General features: G+C 40.2%; 1 protein-coding gene, 1 long non-coding RNA gene and 1 other non-coding gene across 4 annotated transcripts in view; 1 reads left to right on the top strand and 2 right to left on the bottom strand.

The window, feature by feature from the left end:
• Nucleotides 1-11,427, top strand: part of PRSS12 (serine protease 12) — a 63,626-nt gene extending 52,199 nt beyond the window's left edge. The window contains 2 exon segments of the mRNA XM_006185527.2: nucleotides 8,308-8,588; nucleotides 9,095-11,427. Of these exon segments, the coding sequence (XP_006185589.2) occupies nucleotides 8,308-8,588; nucleotides 9,095-9,402 (589 nt within the window). The 3' untranslated portion in view covers nucleotides 9,403-11,427.
• LOC106729725 lies at nucleotides 1,596-12,804 on the bottom strand. 2 transcript variants are annotated; one of them, XR_004313396.1, is made up of 4 exons: nucleotides 12,374-12,804; nucleotides 12,079-12,123; nucleotides 11,718-11,866; nucleotides 1,596-2,735 (listed from the first exon to the last, which is right to left on the bottom strand). It is a non-coding gene; the product is annotated as an uncharacterized LOC106729725 (long non-coding RNA). The 2 variants fall into 2 exon arrangements; XR_001366138.2 differs by lacking the exon at nucleotides 1,596-2,735 and having other exon boundaries at nucleotides 11,632-11,866; nucleotides 12,374-12,794.
• On the bottom strand, nucleotides 12,193-12,323 carry LOC116659361. Its single transcript, XR_004314721.1, has one exon. It is a non-coding gene; the product is annotated as a small nucleolar RNA SNORA24 (small nucleolar RNA).
• Nucleotides 12,805-14,597: the final 1,793 nt, after the last annotated feature.

The raw sequence follows: 14,597 nt of genomic DNA, 5'->3' as shown, positions 1-14,597 counted from the left end.
TAATGTTGAGCATGTGGTGAGGAAGCATGAAGCGTAGTTGAGGGATGGCAGGTATTAGTTAGGACAGTGGACCTGGAATTTGTGTAGTGGACTTGCACTAAAGAGGAAAGGAGAGATCTGGAATGCCAGGGTAGTGAATCTTTGTTTCCTTTCCTAGGCCTTGGGAAACCACTAAAGGTTTTTGAGCCTTGAACTATGATCAAAGAGGAGTTTTAGGAGATGAGTCATTTGGAGATGTAGGGGATAGATCTGAGGGGGGAAAGCAAGGTCATTAATTTAGGGGTCTGTGAACGAGCTTCAAATTATATGAAAAATATTTGCATGCATGCTTATATGCCTTTTCCTGGAGCGACTCAAAGTGATCCACGTTACCAAGCAATTAAGACTCACTGTGGGAGGAATAGGAGGGAGACTGGGTATAAGGCTGTTGCAATAATGATGAAAGGTAGAAAAGAGAAGGAGGGAAGGAAGGGAGAGACACTGATAGAAATCATAGGACTTGGTACTGGGTAACCAGAGCCTTGGATCCGGCCATCAAGACCTAGGTTGCAGTGCTAGTTCCTCCAACTGGTAATTGTTTAACTTTGTGGAAGTTATTTTAACATCTTGGAGCCTCAGCTTTCTCATTGGTAGAGTGAAGGCAATAATGTTCCACAGAGAGGAACAAATGATTTGCAAAGTATGTGGAAGTATTTTATAAACTGTAACATTCAAAACAAATGTTGGGGTTCAAAAAAAGGAATCAAATATTACTATTAGCAAAGATAGGGAATGCAGGATGATTTTATTCCACCTACTAGTGGGTACGAATAAGGTAGGAAACTGCAGAGAAACAGAAGCCTGTCTTGGGCTTAGAATTTTTGTGAAATAATTCAGTACATTCAATTTAGATTATCTTCCTCTTGTTCAAGACTCCTTGTCTTTCGAGTAATTCTTTCCCTTCTAAAAGTTAGAGACTTAGGGGTTCAAGGCTTAAAGTATTAAAGTAAGGAAATTGCCCAAGAACTCCACTTGAGGTTGAAAACTTTGATCTGACTTTTGAGTTAAGGTCTTTTTTTTTTTTAAAGGTGCATTTTTGGGTTTGCTTGTTTACATGTCATTATTCCTCCCTTGTCCAGCTCCTTCTAGATTATTGCTTAAAGTCAGTAATCGTCTCATTTGTGTTTGCAAACCAAGTGTCTAGTATCTTACTTGGCACATAGTAGACCCTCCTAAATGGTTGCTGCATGATTAGAGTGCGGGCTCAGTTGCCAGATAGTGGATATATTTAAGAATGTTGAACTCTGCAGAGGATGGTGGTATTTGAAACCTAGCTCAACAGATAACTCCTTCCATATGTCATTCTGAATTTCTTACCATTGTCTGCACAGTACAAAATACAGACAGTTGATTAAAAAGCAGAGAGCAGATGATGATATGCAGCGTTTTGGTGTGCTTTGGATAGAGTGCGAGACTTTTTTAATGTGAGTAGGGAGATAATTGTTTTCCAGGTATGTTATATACCCATCTGACTTAGTCTGTAACCTTTACCAGATTTCATAGACTTGTTTTGAAGTGCCTAAGTAGGCTACAACTCACATCTTTATTGCAGTAAGTTTATTGAAAGCCATAAAGACAGTTAGTTACCAGTGATTAGAACAAGCTCCAAATTTTGTCTTCTGGGTTCAGGGACTTTAGATTAAAACAACCCTCCTTTAATCAATCATCAGAAACTCTGGAATTTGCAAAACTAGATAGATTTCCTCTGGAACTGTAGACACTGTAGTGCAGAAGCAGTGAAGTCAGGTTCTGAGAGGTTACCTTTCTTTTAGATTTCTCGGGAGTCTAACTTAAGGCCCACTGGTAGGGGATTTAGATTTCATATTTTGAAATTAGCTCTCTCACTCCCTTTTTCTTTCTATTTGTATGTCTACTGCTTTAACTACTGGACTTCAATGCATACAATAGTTTCTTGTTCATCGGGATTGCTTTGGTGCCTAATTCTTGCAGCGATGATACAGACCAGTCCTCCTGAACAGCCATTTCTGAATAATAAGGTGTAGATTCCTGTCACCCTCTGTGTTGTTTTAGTCTGTGGGATAACAATTTTTTAGGTTTATTTGTTTTCCCTTTGTAGAGTAGTCACTCTTTTATGTAATCCTATCAGAATAATGTAGGTATGACAGCCTGGGGAGGATGAGATCAGAACACAGTTGGTCACACCCACTGTCTTGTTACAGTCATCGTCTATAGAGTACTCTCTTTCTAGGATGAGGGTACTTTATTGGAAGGCTCACGGAGTTCTAGGAATCCAGCTCTATGTTCATAGCTTTCATATACTCTGAGGTGTCCAAAGCATTCTTTTATGCCAACTTTTTTTTTTTTTTAACTTTAGGGCTAAACTTTAATAGAATGTGAAAGTTTGAACTATTACACATTAAACAAACAAAACCTAAAAATGACTGATTGGTTCAAAACGGTTTTATGGAAAAACTAATCTGTAACAAAAACTTGGCATTGAGTGTAAAGGCTCCACTGTTGGAGCAAAGCCTACAGAGGTTCCCAGGGGATAGGGCAGGGCAGGAGAGGGGACCAGACATTTACAATAGCAGGCATTTTCTCTTCCTCTTCTTGACGGGAGGTGGGCAGCAAACCTCTCGAAAGCTTCATCAAACACTGTCTTGGGGCCTCGCTGCATGAGTGCCGAGCCCTCCAGGTTTTTTTACAGCACCGATCTCCTTGGCCATGGCTGAACCCTGCGGGTAGGTGATGGGGTTAGTTTCTTCTCCTTCAGTTTCTCAGTCGTGCTTTTAGCATCCCTAAATTCAGGCTTCATCCCCACCAGGATGATAGGAGTGTTGGGACAGTGGTGTCACACTTCAGGATACCACTCTGCATAACCATTTTCAAATGTTGTAGGACCCAGAAGAGAAAAGCAAGTTAAGAAAACATCTGTGGGTAGGAGAAGGGACACAGTCAGTCATTGTCTTCTTGTCCAGCTGTGTCCCATAAGCCTGGGTTCTCTGGCTTTCCATTTACCATAACATTGGCAGACTAGTTGTCAAAGACAGTGGGAATATATTCTCCAGGAAATGGTAGAGGTAGAGGTAGTTGGTGAATCACCATTTAAAGGCCTTCTCCCTCATTTTTCACATTTTTCTTAGTGTTAATGTAATGCAGACTTTGGAATACAATATCTCATTGGCAATTTGAGGTGGAAACTTGGATAAATTTTTTTTTTTTTTTGTAGTTGCTCTGTAAATCTTGCACAATATAAATTGCTCACTTTGGCTATTTTCTACTCTAAATCATGACTACAAGTACCATAAAATGACCCTCTCTCTATGGTGGTAGGGCAATATAATTCACAGAAAAATTCCTGAATGTTAAACTAATTTCTTTTAATTGCTTATTCTAATAACAAACACCATTTTGGAGGGCATAATGTACCTGAAACAAGGACTCTTTTATTTCTGTAATTCTTCTGCAAATTTGGTCAAGAATATAGTTTTACCTAATTTTATCTTTTTGACTTTTAGCCTAGAAACACCAGAGCAGCTGGAAATTGTCAGAGACTGTTCCTCTTAAAATTGGAAATATCTAGATTATTAGACATTATAATTAGAAGGATGAGCCACAGAGGTAATGGGACTTACTTTTTAAGAACAAAATGTGCCAGGTAATCTACATATGTTGCACCATGACCTGGTAGATGGTAGAGTTCTTCGGAACATGGTCTTCGGTGATTTATGCATCATGACACCACTCATGCTAAAATCATTTCCCAAACACACACTACATATATATAATGTACAGTGCAAGGTTCTGCAGAGGTCACTGCTCCCTAAGCAACTGGAACCACTTACACAAGCAATTTCAGTCAACTGCTTTTTGAGTTTCATCCAGGCAACAGAGAAAAACAGATTCTAGTTGTAGCAGATGTGCACTGGCTGATGTAAAATACTGTCTTTTTGTAGAGATGAATCTATGTAGAGAAATCATATAGAGATAATGACCCTGCACCTGAATTAACTCTTCTATTTTTAATTCTAGAAATGTTTTGTTGTTGTTTATTTTAACTCTAAACTCTCAGAGAAGTTAGGATAGTGGATTTTACTAACTGCTGTGTCTCAAATCCTCCTTGCTCAACCTTGTCTGGGAATTTCATCCAATTTTTATCTGAGGGGGAGTTGAAGGCATTTCAGCAAAGCAAACAACTGAATGGTATGTCAGCCAGAACCTGAAATGTTTGTTTTAGAAGAATTTTTGAATATAATAAAGGCTATCAAAACAACACAAGCTCAACTAGAAAGACCCTAAAATACATTGAAAAAGAGGATTCCTTGATATGTTTTCCTGAGAACCCTAGAACCTTAGTAAGTGCTTTCAAGTCCACAGCCATACGGGGAACCTCACCCAAAGTCTTATCCTTGAAGTGAATAATCACACCCACTAGGAGAGGTGACACTAGAAGACAAATACTTGGTTAGCAAACTCATCCTGTCTTGCTCTTCAAATTCCAAGCGTAAATCTAGTCTGAGAACAACTGGAGTGAAAGGATTGTGGGAATCACTGCTTAGGTTTAGCTGGTCCATTTCCTTAACTCCGGACAACTTTAAAAGTCTAGATACTAATAAGGAAGTTCATTTGACAAGAATGGTGCATTTTTCTTTCTTGTCAGGCAAATATTTTACTTTTATTCTCAGTTTAATATCAACTTCTGATTGGTGGGCATATTAATATGGGGGTATACTAAAAAAATAACTGCTGAAATCTGCTTGATCTGAGAATGCAGTATATGTATGGAATGTGTATGGTGTTTGCATTTTTACAATCTATTTGTAGTCTCTCAGGATGCTCACTTCACCCTGTGAAATTCCAGGCATGACGGGGCAGGAGTTATGCCCGTGCCTTTGAGTCTTTGGTTCAGTGGTTCTCAAGCCTGACTGTGAATTTGAATCACCTATGGCCCTACGTCAGCCCTATTAATTTAATACTCTCAGAGTTTGTGTGGCTTGGACATTTGTACCCTTAAAAGTAGTACAGGTGATTCTGATGAACAGCCAGCATTGTTGAGAACGTTAGATCTCTATGGGGACTTTTTTTTTTTTTAAATACAAACTTTTGTGATGGTGTTGTTATAACTTGGTGAGGAAGTGTCTTTTAGTTAAGTTAGGGATGAGAGTGTATGTATGTGGACATACATGTCTTCCAAAAGAAGTCATCTAATATACATTCCTTAGGAGCTTTCTCTGTGCCAAGCAGTTTGCTTGGTGCTGAGGATACAAAAGTGAGGACAACACAGTCCTTACACTGGAGGAGCATTTAAGTGGGGAGACCTGACATCTTAACAAGTCCTAGAAACTTTTATAAATGCTATGACGGTGCTACTGGGAGTGTCCAAAAGAAGGACTGGCCAGTGTTCAGGCACGGCAGGAAGAGCCTCCCAGGAGATCAAAGAGACTTAAAAAATAAAATCAGTTTTTGCCAGATTAGGAAGGGGGTGGTAATACTGCCAATAGTTTGAATAAGGACAGGTTTGTGAGACACTTCTTCAAGCCACTAAAATGACATAAAATGACAGGAGCACAGAGACCAGGGTGGTATCAGAGAGGTGGACAAGGGCCATTCTTCGATGGATTTGTATATCATTTAAGGAGTTCAAACTTTAAGGATGGCTTGAAAAAGTTAAACCTTGAAGAAGCAAGGCCATTGAGCAGACTGTTACAGTAATCCAAGCATGAAGTGACATATTAAGGCAAGATTGTCCAAGACTTTAAAACTGGCATATTTAAGAAAATAAATTTCATTGCTGTGGTAACGTCCTATTTCTTTGTTCACTGGCTAAAGACCCAATATTTAGATAATGTAGGAAATATTTATACAGCCAGTTTAGATGCAAGGATTATTTTAGCTAAATGTCACAGCTTTTTCAAAGAATGGAAAATATTTTTGCAGTAAACCTTTTTTTTTTTTAGCTAAACAGTAATGTAATATCTCCAAGGATATAAAAAGTTAACATATAAAGGGAACGTCTCATAACTCAAGCTTAGTTATAAGCAATCTAAGAGTCTGCATTAAAGAAACATAATAAAATAGGATGCCCAGCTAATGCCAAACTATTTCTCTAGGCCAGTGCTGTCTAGTAGAAATATGATGTGAGCCACAAATACAAATCATGTATGTTAACTGTAAATTTTCTAGTAGCTACCTTAAAAGATAAAAAAAACCAAATGGATGAAATTAATTTTAATGATATATTTAACTCAGTATATCCAAAATGTTATCATTGCAAAATATAATATAGAAATTGAGGTATTTGATATTCTTATCTGTTTAGTTATCTATAAAATATATTTTATATTCTTTTTTCATACTGAGTATTCAAAACTGTGTGTAGTTAAGAAAATCACTTTTTATGTTGCAGTGTTGCCAGAGCCCCACATAGGGCTGTTAGAACTTACAACTTCCAGTAATATTATAGGAGTAAATGAAAGGTTTTATTTAGACTAGGCAGTCACTAGAAAATTTCAGCTTTTGAATACCACTTCTCTAAATTCACATTCAAGTACAGGCCTTATATCCAGTAGAAGACACTGAAGTTTTGATTAAAAAAAAATTAAGATGAGAGCTGTTACATGTATGTTTGTCCCTTTCAACAGTCGGATGCTAGCAGAAAGTAGGTGGTGAGTTGATGAAAACAGAGTCGGAGTTTTGGCAGATAAAAGGAAGGACTAAGTGTTTGCAAAACAGTGACTGTGGACTCCAAGCCTGGTAAGAAGGGTGTGAGAGTGAGATTGAAATGGAACAACTGGTGGGGTGGAAAGACTGAAGTCCAATGAGGCTGAAGAACCGTAGAGTTGAAAACTGTAAAGATAAGAGGTAGTCAGTCAAGTTTGAGATGCTTGAAATTGAGACTTTATAGATTTGTAGTATTTGCTGAATATTAGCTCTAGGTGGGGGGCTGAATGAATACACTCCCTGTAGCTCAGGAAGTTAGGGAGCTGAAAGGGAGAAGTGTTGGGAATTAAGTCATTGAGAATGTTTTAAGTAGTGGTAGAGTGGGCTTGCTCCCTTAGCAAGGGGCTGTACTCTTCAGGGAGAAAGAGGAAGTGATCAGGAGGTGGGCTGCATTATGCATTCTAGGTTGGTGGTTCTCAGCTGGGGACAATTTGCATCCTACGGGACATCTGTCAATGTCTGGAGACATGTTTGGGGTGTGTGTGTGTGTATGCGAGTGTGCACGCTACTGGCATCTAGTGGATAGAGGCCAGGGATGCTTCTAAACATCCTGCAGTGCACCAGACAGTCCCCTACCACCAAGAGTAATCTGGTTTCTGATGTCAGTAGTGCTGAGGTTGAGAAACTGCTCTAGGCAGATGTATCAGAATCAAGGTATATTGGTTGAAAAACTGGCTGAGAACTCTCAGTTAAGTAAATATTGTGTTGCTATTTTAATTGAATAGTTCCCATGGAGAAAAGACACATACATTAAAAATATACATTCATCCATTCATTCATTCACTAAATCAACAAATGTGTGCTGCATTCCTGCGTAACTGGCATCACCATTCTAGGTATTTAAGAACAAGAAATACAATAAATAGTAAGTTAGGTAGTTTGTTAGAAAGTAGTGTTTTAAAAAAAAGTTAAAGTAGATCAGATTAAGGATATTGGGAATACTGGGGAATGGTAGGATAAACAAGGGTGGGTTGCAATTTCAAATGAGTGTCAAAGTAGGGCTCGTGGAGGTGATGTCCCAACGAAGATTTAAGGGATGAAAACACATTGGGAATATATGTTTCCCTGAAGATAGAGTTTTGGTTTGCATTCAGTTCACAGGAAAGGGGAGTCAGGTGGATTGTGCTAAGTGCTTTGTGGGGGATACAGTTAGATCAGACGTGGTTTCTGCCCTCATGGAACTTCATGATGAACTAACAACCTTGGAAATGACAGAAAAATGACGACAGCAAATACAGGGTGATAATTTTGCCCTGTATTTGTTCCTGTTTTGATCCTTTTTCATGGTGGGGAAATGACAGGTTAATGATTACCCTTTACTTTTCATTCATTTTCCACATTTGCTGCTTCTCAGAAAAGAATTAGACAGTAGGTAACCTGGATTAGTGAAATGAAGGAAAAAAAAGATGACAGTGGGTTTAGAGGATGAGGCCGAGAGCAGAGAAATGGAAAGAAAGGTTAAACTTATAAAAGGGGTTAATGATTTGGAAGAGAGCCTTCCAAATATCTCTGTTAACCTTCCTGGCTGACAGTGACCGATTTTCAGCCTCTGAAACAAGCCTCCCGTTTGCTCTCTCTGCCCCTCAGGTACGGCAACAGCACTAGGAACTATGCTGTCCGGGTTGGGGATTATCATACTCTGGTGCCAGAGGAGTTTGAAGAAGAGATCGGAGTTCAGCAGATTGTGATTCACCGGGCGTATCGACCGGACAGCAGTGACTACGACATCGCCCTGGTTAGATTGCAAGGACCAGAAGAGCAGTGTGCCAGGTTCAGCAGCCACGTTTTGCCGGCCTGTTTGCCACTCTGGAGAGAGAGGCCACAGAAAACAGCCTCCAATTGTTACATAACAGGATGGGGAGACACAGGTAACATAAATAACACAAAGGAACAAAGATCTGGGCACCTTTCAGTGTCCTGGGTTATCCACATATTTGGGTGTCCAATGGATAGCAAAATCTTAAAGGGATTTAGGCTTAGTTTGGAAATTCTGCCTAGTGAGATGCATACATGGAATTTGGATTTGTATCCTGAGGGTACTGTGGTTCCCATTAGAACTCAGGCCCTACCCCTACCAGCAGCCTGGCTGTCACATTTTAAAAAGGTTTCCCAGATGACTTTGATGTAGCTATCCCAACAAAGGAGCTTTGGGTTTTTTGGTAATGGAGCTCTTTATCGAACTAAATCTTATGGAGAATTCCTAAATAATGAATAGACAAAAGCAGAGCTGCTGAGGTTTAAGTGGAGGAATCCAACCCACTTGGGTTTTCTCCTTCACAACCCCCCACCATCCCTGAGCAGGAGTATAGTGTTCAGCTCACGTGTGTCAGGCAACTTCAGCTGGAATCTGATTCACTTTATTGTGTCTGTATAGGACGAGCCTACTCAAGAACTCTACAACAAGCAGCCATCCCCTTACTTCCGAAGAGGTTTTGCGCACACCGTTATAAGGGCCGGTTCACAGGAAGGATGCTCTGTGCTGGAAACCTCCATGAACACAAACGCGTGGACAGCTGCCAGGGAGACAGCGGAGGACCACTCATGTGTGAACGTTCAGGAGAGAGCTGGGTTGTGTATGGGGTGACCTCCTGGGGGTATGGCTGTGGAGTCAAGGACTCCCCTGGTGTTTACACAAAAGTGTCAGCCTTTGTACCTTGGATAAAAAGTGTCACCAAACTGTAAATCCTTCAAGGAAACCTCAGTAATATTTGAAGAGTCTGTTGGAGAGTTTTCAACATTAGCAGTCAGAGATACCAACTAATGGGAACTGAGCTCCATGTCTGTGTTGTGATAAGTTATGTACCCTTTGCTGCTTTTGAGAATTTGTGAACATTTTGGTTACAGATACCTCAGTGTAGTACCAATTACCCTGAAAGTAGCATTGTTGCCTACACAAATTAGTTTCAAAGGAGACTAAACCCATTATTCTCATTTGAGTCTTGTCTCTGTCTCTTTCTCAGCATCTCCCACACATTATTGTATACTGATTGTACAGTAAGGCTGTTTTTACATCTGTGAATTGAGAACTCCTTCATAATGGAATCGATATATATTCATATTAAGAGCTCACATTTGATTAAAAAAATACTCTTACTACACTCAAAATAAGAGGGACTGTTTTCCTGTTTAATTTTTGAGCTCAGTTTTTTTTTCAAGAGGCTGACAAGAAATCTACACACTGGGTTTCTCTAGCCTTTGTCAAGTGAGGAAATCAAGGGCCAAAAAGGTAAAGGAATTCCATTATAAACCTAGACTAGAACAGGATCAGTGTCACAAAACATTCCTGAATGAAACCCTTGTACCAAGCACTATAGCAAACAGAGAACATTCTAGCCACCTTCTATGTTGCTGGTAAAATTTAGAAAAATTCTGTTAACAAGATAAAAGAATAATGCCTTCAAGTTGTTAAATACACAGCCTAACTTACCCACCTTATTTGCCAGCATCATTTGCTGATTACTTTTAATCACTTCAAATTTTATAGCTTCGTAAAGCAAGTATTTCCTTAGCAGCTGCCATTTTCCAGACTATGATATAAGAGTGCCATCTATTGCAACTTTCGGGTAACTGACTTCAACCTGCAGATTTCCCAAGACTATTCTGGTACAGTCCCATCTAATAAAAATACACCTTTAAAAATGTTTTACCTGCCTGGATAGTGGGGAAAGCTCTAAAATAACTTAATTCATATAATGCGCTAGGCAATGCATTGGGTGGCTATGTACCTCATTGACAATTTGCCAAGATTTTATACTACCCCTGGTTTGCAAAAGCTTAAGAGGTCAAGGTGAGGCAGCTGATGGAAGGCTTTGAATCCAAACTCCGGAACAGGAAGGAGCCCCAATGCCGACAGCGGTGTTCCCCCAACTCCCTCACAACAGTTCTGTCCTAAGGGAAATTGTGCACCTCTACAGGGCCATTCTTGGTAGCAGTGCAGTCTGCCCAAATATAGAAGATAAGCCCCTTGGGATACTTGAGTAATCCTCCTCAGAGGTGAGAATGATTGCTAGTATCTTATGTCCGTCCCAAAATCCCAGATAATTTCAAACAATTTTTGTATATCCAAATTATAGATGCGTAAAAATAGGTGAAGAGGTGAGTGCAAACTAACATTAAGACGGGTTACACAATCCTCTTAAATGGCTAATCCACCATGGAGGAACTTCACCTCTTTCCTTTCTGCAAATTGTGTCCTTTTTGTAAATTTATAGCTTTATAAAAAACTGGTGCTAACCTAAAAGTGCTTTATAGGTTACCTGTTACAGAACTGCAATACTATGCCAGGTAAAATAGCATGAAAATGTTTGTAAAAGCTCATGGATCTGATTAAGGATAAACTTTAAGAATTTGCATCTAGACTTATTGAGGGGTGCACACTTGCACAAGAGCTTGGGAAAAATGTGCAATACAAGTGAGAAAATTTATTTTATTGAGTCTTTCTCATGGGCCACCCTTCTAATTAAATTACAGTGCTGGTATAGGCAATGTTCATATTGAAATGTTAACTAGACCCAAGATTGGCAAACTTAAAGGACAGGTAATTAACAGGCAGCCTGCAGTTTGCTCAACCTTAAAGTAGAATACTGGTCCGTAAAATATGCCTTCATTATAGCCAATTTTTTCTTGTGAAATATTTAAGTGTGACTTTTAAAGATACTAGTGTTCAGTGAACATTTGTGTAAATAAAATGCATAGCTTTTCACCTTGCATAGTTCCCTTAATTGTCTGTGTGGTATAAAATGACTGTGCTCTCTCCCTTAGGGGTAAGGTTTTTATGTGTAAGTGTTTTCCCCTAATGCTGAAATACCTTACAACAATATTCATGCTACTTCCAGAGTAGAACAGAAGGTAGTCTGTCCACTATTTCTAACTATCTTTGCACTTATTAATCATTCAGTCAGGGAACACTGATTATCTGTACAAATCAAGCATTTTTTTATTTAGTTATGACAAGGAAGCACTCATTTATTCTACACTTTAAATACCATATTACTTACAAATAATATTCAGGACTATACTGAAAATAGTTTCCAGAACATTACTCGCCACACTTGATCCCCAAGCTGCTGAGATTTAAAATCGTTTGGCAGTGCACCGCAGGATGCTAAATAAGACTTCACCCATGCTGTTTTGGATTTCTTGATACCTGCAAAAGAAAAACCAGCTTTGTAAAACTGTTTTGTGTACTTAACTCACGGTGCTGAGATCTTAGCAGCTATTTCAGTTACCTTCTATTTAGTTGGACATTTACTCTTTCAAATTACAAAATGGGCCAATTTTGGCCTTTCAAATCCTTAGCACTACGGGTTTCAGGTTAGCTAAGAAATATGAACAGAAAAAAATAAAAAGGGAACGTACCTTGTTATGTCTTCCATCTCTCACAGGAACAATTAGTTCAGGTTCCTAGAAACATGTGAACAACAGTTAGATGTATGCCCAATAATCCAGCAACCTCCAGGTTTTAAAAGTGAAGAATGTTACTTGTGCAAGTCAGAATCTGATACCAATTAAATGGTGACAGCTTTGCCAATAAACAAGAATATGCTCTTCCATGGCTAGGAAGGGAGACTGCCACAGCTGACAGGTCCCAAAGACACATGGAGATCCATAATCCCAGGAACTATCAGCAAGCACAAATGCAGATACTACTCACCACCTGGATCAAACTGGCGGGTCATCAGGGCACGGTGTTACTATTAAATAGTGGCGGAGGAGATTCAAGATGGTCACATGACACCGACAGCAGAGCTAACGACTTCTACACCAGAGGCATCAGCTGCATTTAACCCTTGCCCGAGGGCCCACGGCCCACGCGCGCTAGGCTTCCGACTCAGCTCCCCGGGCTGCACGTGGCTGCCGAGCGAACTAAGGGACGTCTCAGTCTACTCAGGCTTTCCAAAACTGACCTCGACCTACCACTACAAGATTGCTGAATCTCCTGCATCTTAAACTAAGACAAAAAGTTCCGTCCCAAGTATTTTAGCGCACAAAACAAGAACGCGTACCTTAACCTAAACTAGACGCTCTCCGGCTGTAAAAGACCGAGCCCTTCTGCACACGCTCTCTTATAGAGCTGATGACGCTATTCCGGGGAAGCGCCGCGAGGAGCGCGGCCAACGCGCTTTCTCTCTCCGCCCCGCCTCCCCAACCCCAAGCTCGCCGCGTCCCACCCACATCTGTGGGCCACTGCCTTCCTGGTGGCCCCGCCCCTTCCTCCGCCTCTTCACCTCCCCCGCCTATCCTCTTGCTCTGTGCTGCTCACCTGGCCTCCGATTCCGACGCATGCGCACACAGAGCCGCCAGAAAGTTCTCGCGAGACCAGGAAATCCTCACGAGGGCGGGCGCCCGCTGACTGAAGAAAGTGGAACGGGTGTGCTGTTTCCTGTTTACTTCGGGGTAGTTACCTTAGAGGTCACCATTGTTACCGAAACACCAGGTTCGATAGTTCTCTGCTTCTTACCCTTTTGGTAGGTTAATTTATATGGAACTAGCTGTTTTTTTTTTTTTTTTGCCTCTCTGCTAAAAAACTCCGTATCCTTCGTCTTCCTTTGAAATTGCTGTTCTGAAGCGCAGGTGTCCAATGGTCTGCAGTCAGTTTTTGTTTTATTTTATTTTTTTTTGTTTATTTTTGGTTTGGGGGAGTCTAGTCTCTTAGGGAAAGCCTCGCCGACTTTTGTAAACACAAGAATAGGAAAAGGAAAGGATGTTAGACCCGACGAGTGTGTGGGAGACCCATTTCCGTGCGTCTGTACGCTTTTCCGTGTTGCCCTGTGATCCCAGTTTGTGGTCGGCGGGTAGCCGCTCCTGAGCTTCCGTCGGCTCTTGAAAGCCAGCGCCTGCCTGCTCTTACCTCCCCTGCCGTGCGTTTCTCAGAGTGCAGTTAAAGAAATGGTAGCGCTGCCGCTTGTGAAGGGGAATTACAGATGTGTAGGAACATTTTTAGCCTTAGGCATGTGCTCATTAAATGCCACTTCTTTTATTTTTTACTTTACCATTTTATTTTCCTCCGGTGTGAAAACAAAAAAAGAGGATCTGGGTAACACTTTTATTTAGTGGACCATTTGGGGCACTACGTTGCAGCAGTTGTAAGGGGTAATGTTTTCAAGAGGTCTGGTGAATAAAGTGCTACAGTAGAGATCCACGAAGCTTCATAGAATCACTACATACTTTTCTGGTGGAAAGAATTTAATTAGTAAGGGCAAAAGTTGCTGTTATGGTTAGGGTTGGAATGGACAAGTTTGTGGGACAAATTTTAATTTGATAGCATTAAAGCTTTTTCTAAGGCTGACCTTATCTTACCATATCTTACTTTTTCTTACTTCACCTTACTTCACTGTCTTCATCTAACTAGTGAATGGAAAGGACTATTCAGTAACAAGGCTTAAATACCAAATCACTGTGAGAAGTTTTGCCAAATTAGATTTTATTTAGAATCTCTAACTGACCATCTGTGTTATTTTGCTGAGGCTGGTATACAAAATACCACAGAGTGACTGGCTTAGACAACAAATTTATTTTCTCACTGTTCTGAAGATTAGAAGTCTAAGATCAAGCTGCCTATAGTTTTGTTTCTTTAGAGAACTCTCCTTGGCCTGTGGATGACCCTGTTTCTTCACATCCTCTTCCCTCCGTGTCTTTCTTTATCTTAATACCTTCTAATAAGGACACCAGTCATATTAGTTTAGAGCCTGTCCTAATGACCTCATTTAACCTTAATTATCTTTTTAAAGACCTTGTCTCCAAATATAGTCATATTATCAGTACTGGGGTTTAGGACTTCATAATAAATTTTGGGGGACTCAATTGCAGCTCATACCAGCCACTTATCCCAAGCTATTAAGATTTACTGAAGATTTAAAATCAATGTTTCCATTGGA

The sequence above is a fragment of the Camelus ferus genome, chromosome 2 (genome assembly GCF_009834535.1).
Source record: "Camelus ferus isolate YT-003-E chromosome 2, BCGSAC_Cfer_1.0, whole genome shotgun sequence".
NCBI classification, from domain to species: domain Eukaryota; kingdom Metazoa; phylum Chordata; class Mammalia; order Artiodactyla; family Camelidae; genus Camelus; species Camelus ferus.
This window is presented reverse-complemented; position numbering and strand designations above follow the sequence as displayed.